Raw genomic sequence first — 3972 nt, 5'->3', positions numbered from 1 at the left:
CGACGAATTCGGTCATTATCGCACCGTTATTTTCGTCTTTCATTAAGTCCGGAACTTTTTTATTGACGAGTGGGATACCATACGTATTATCAATCGCGTAATCGCTAGTGTCAAATCTATGAATGTGGCGCTTCATGATATCGTACACATCGTCGCACTCGATGTGATAAATGAGACTGTCAGTATCGGTGTACGTGACTTTACACTTGTCGCGATACAACGGTAACATGTACTCGTGATGAAATTCGTACAAACATGTCTTGGATATATCGAGGATGCACATACCCACATAGATTGGTTTGTCGAACTTCACCTCGAGTTTTCGCATTTCTATTGCTACTAAATTCTCCGAAAAGACGCTTCGGCTATGAAAATTTGGTTTCGCAATCATAGCCTCGCGCCGTATCTACCTTCCCAATGAGTCACGAGTCGCACGTCAACGTGATTGCGCACATTCTCCATGGTTTTGCCAAACACGGCATTGTTCATCAATTTGTATAAATTTTTCTCGAAATCATTGTTGGCCAATGTTCTAAATTTCGTATTGAGGTCTATATAATCGCGAAGCCATGGAGATTGCGCGAATTTCAGTATACGGTGAATTTTTGATATACGGAGACCGTGACGAGTACACTGCTGCAGGTTGCGATAATGTATTACATAACGTTTCTTATCGTATAATGTTGCGAGGAGTTTGTCCTGCCGCTTGCCGGGTGGTTTATCGCGCGTCGGACAGAACGGTAGGTCAGTGTGCGCGTCGTGAAGATGTTGCGGATACTCCAAGTCGACTTCGAGAATGTAGCCTATCGAGGAATCCAACGCGACATCCATAACATTAAAATCGGTTACGTCGTCGACCCATTTAAAATCTGCGTATGGCAATGGTTGACTCATTGCCCAGCCGTATAAGTTATTTACATCAAAATACATGAGGTACGACGACGGTTTCGATGGATCGTACGACTGCATGTACTTGTTGTTGGCCAGCGCGTATCTGTTTGAACATTGACTCAAACCGCCGCGTATACCGCGTTCGATAAACATGACCATGTCAATGTCGGTGAGCAATTCGAAATTGATGTGTGTATGCTTCAACATAGCATCCCACGTAAAACCCGGTAGAGTATAATAATACGCCGGATCGAGTCCATAACTCGCGACGCAACTATCGCGAAAATTTTCAAAGATATCGGCCAACAGCAAGACATCGGTCTTGAGATATAAATCGCTGTAATCACCGAGCGTTCGAATGGAGAACCGCTGCCAGACGTCGACGGCGTGCGCGTAATCGCTCTCGGATACGGTGTCACCTGTCAATGAACTGTAAAACGAGTCGCGCGGTGGTAAACACAAGTCCTCCAATTTTTCGACGCAGTCAATGTATTCATATGGAAATACGCCTTTTCGTGTCAGCAAATTAAAATTTTCTGCGGATAATTCACAAAATTCGCGTTGCAATATTCGCAGTTTATCCTTGCTGAGATAAGATGCCAATTTGTCAAGACTAGCGGTGAGAAACTTGTACGAATCGATAAATCGCAATTTGACGCACGTTTTCTTATCTTTATCTTCGGTGCTTTGAACGTTTTTTGTAAACGAAATATATTTTTCTTTTGTGATCGGGAGTAAATCTACATGTCCTTTGTATGCTGTTGCTATTTTAGTTATAATAAAATGTGCATCGTATCCCGATAAATTATGAAACACTATGGGAATGCAATGCGAATCTTTATAATTTAAGTTACAATTCGAATGCGCGGGACCTCTGTATCGACCGGTCAGGTGACAATGGTCGCGTACTCGCACGTCGTCTGGCTCGAGCGGTTCTTTACACACGTGACAGTGCGTTGCGCTGTTAAACTTTTCCCACTCGTCTCGCGTGAAATCTGCCATGGGTATATTAGTGGACAATATAGTTTTTACGTCGTGAGCTAAACGTCTTAGCTCCTCGGCGAACCACGCGACGCAATCTTTATCGCGACAAAACCGATACATAGATAACGACTCGTCGTACGAGCAACGCACGTAGTACCCTATGCTAAACACGCGATGATGTTGATATGTGTACCTGGACGTTTCCGGATCCGCTTCCATCTTCTCCAGGGTACACTCCAGGTCGGCGTATACGACAAACGGAACTCGTTCTTTCCTGTTGTGATTTTTAAAGGCCAACCACTTGTCGTTATCGCTCGGTAACTTGATCGCGCAGTCATTCATCTCCTGACAGTCGACGGTGTGGGCAGCCAATTTCTCGTTGGAGCTGAAGTAGTGCAAACATCTGCAAAAAAAAATTAACACAAATATTATAAATTTTTTATACACAAAATATTCTATATATTATTAAAAGAACTATAGGTACTTACCGATCGCAAAAGTATTTCCGACCATAGTGTCGGTTGATTTGCGAGCTCACGAGGCGGGACAGGTTCTTGATCCACGCAAAATGTCCCACGTTGTCGTTATGCACATACAGCAGATTTACGTGTCTGTCCATCTTTCGGTCAGTAACACGTATTGGCAAGATAGCAAGTTCCTTGTTTTTTTTTTTGATGCTGTACACGTTGATGGAGATGTTGTTGTGATTTTCAAATTTTTTAATTTGATCCAACGTCATTGGAAACTTAATGTCCGTAAGATCTAGCACCGACGTGTAATGTGGATACGACGATTTCCGATCTGCGTGTCTCTCGGCTGGATGTAGAGCAGCCGTCACTGACCATGCGAAACATGCATTGTCCATTGATCGCACGTTTATCACCGCCTTCTTCTTTTTAATTTCTTGCGGTATTTCCACAAAACACCCCGCGTGCAACGGATTGTATTTGTTCACGTTTACCATTAAATTGAGTATACGCGACAACGCCCATCCGCTATCACGTTCCTGGAATTCCTCCAGCTTTGCTAAGGTAGGCTCGATGACGTGTTGCTTGTACCACTCGTGCAGATTGGACTCACGAAAGAGTTCATAGTTTCTCGTTGCGATACTTTTATTTGCGCGTTTGTCACCCGCAACAAATTCACCATTAAACACTGTGTTAATTTTTACATTGTCATGTCGTTGCATGACGTTCTGCACACGATCGAGTACAATTTCTCTCGCGTTTATAAGAAATTGACGAGGGTCGATGTGTTTGGAATTTATCACCGCACCAGTCAATATACGGCTTTCAAAAGCCGGATCTATCTCGCGCCATCTGAGTCCTGTCGCACTCGCACTGTATCCCGCACCCACGTGTACGAAACGTTGACGTACCGAGTCTTTCAAACCTTCGAGTCTTGCGATACAAGCGACCAATGACTGTTTGAGACCGATCGATGACTGATCGATTGATAATCGTGGCCGTTTAATTCGGCTTTGTTCTTCCAACGATGCGATAAACTCGTCGCATCGTTGCTCCCACGCGGCAAAGTATTCCCTCGAATTTAACAGGGTGGATTGCTCCAACAACTCCTGCTCCATGTTATTGCACGATCCTCTTGCTAACGCCATTTGTTGCACTCACGACTTCCAGTTCTCGACTATTGAGCGTATCCCCTAGATTCGTCATTTTATATTCTACTAATGATGCATCGTTTGCTTATCATATCTAATTTCATCTCAGCAGCCATACATCGGCGCTATTTGCAAAATTTGCAGTTTTGCACGTGTTCGATAAAATCATTGCGAGACACGTACGTTCACGAAAACGCGCCATTGACTTTTGGTGATTTGATCTGTATCAATGCAGCAGCCGTACATCGGCGCTATTTGCAGTTTTGCACGTGTTCGATGAAATCATCGCGAGACATGTCGCGACATGTTCTTCAAAACAATAACGCTTCATTGAATTATGCGAAATTGCAAATTTTGCAGTTTTGCACGTGTTCGATAAAATCATCGCGAGACACGTCACGACATGTTCTTGAAAACAATAACGCTCCATTGACTTATGCGAAATTGCAAAATTTGCAGTTTTGCACGTGTTCGATGAA

General features: G+C 43.6%; 1 protein-coding gene across 1 annotated transcript; it reads right to left on the bottom strand.

Annotated features, from left to right (window-relative positions):
- Nucleotides 1-1800: 1800 nt before the first annotated feature.
- LOC112456004 lies at nt 1801-3460 on the bottom strand (the record flags this gene model as incomplete). The annotated part of the gene is made up of 3 exons (XM_025018278.1): nt 3254-3460; nt 2364-2494; nt 1801-2278 (listed from the first exon to the last, which is right to left on the bottom strand). Coding segments are annotated over exons 1-3 (816 nt in total), but the record flags the coding sequence as incomplete, so codon positions are not given.
- Between the last annotated feature and the right edge of the window lie 512 nt (nt 3461-3972).

Source organism: Temnothorax curvispinosus, unplaced genomic scaffold (assembly GCF_003070985.1).
Source record: "Temnothorax curvispinosus isolate PA1 unplaced genomic scaffold, ASM307098v1 QBEX01006570.1, whole genome shotgun sequence".
Lineage (NCBI taxonomy): Eukaryota > Metazoa > Arthropoda > Insecta > Hymenoptera > Formicidae > Temnothorax > Temnothorax curvispinosus.
The sequence above is the reverse complement of the archived record's forward strand: the minus strand, read 5'-3'. Positions and strand labels throughout refer to the sequence as shown.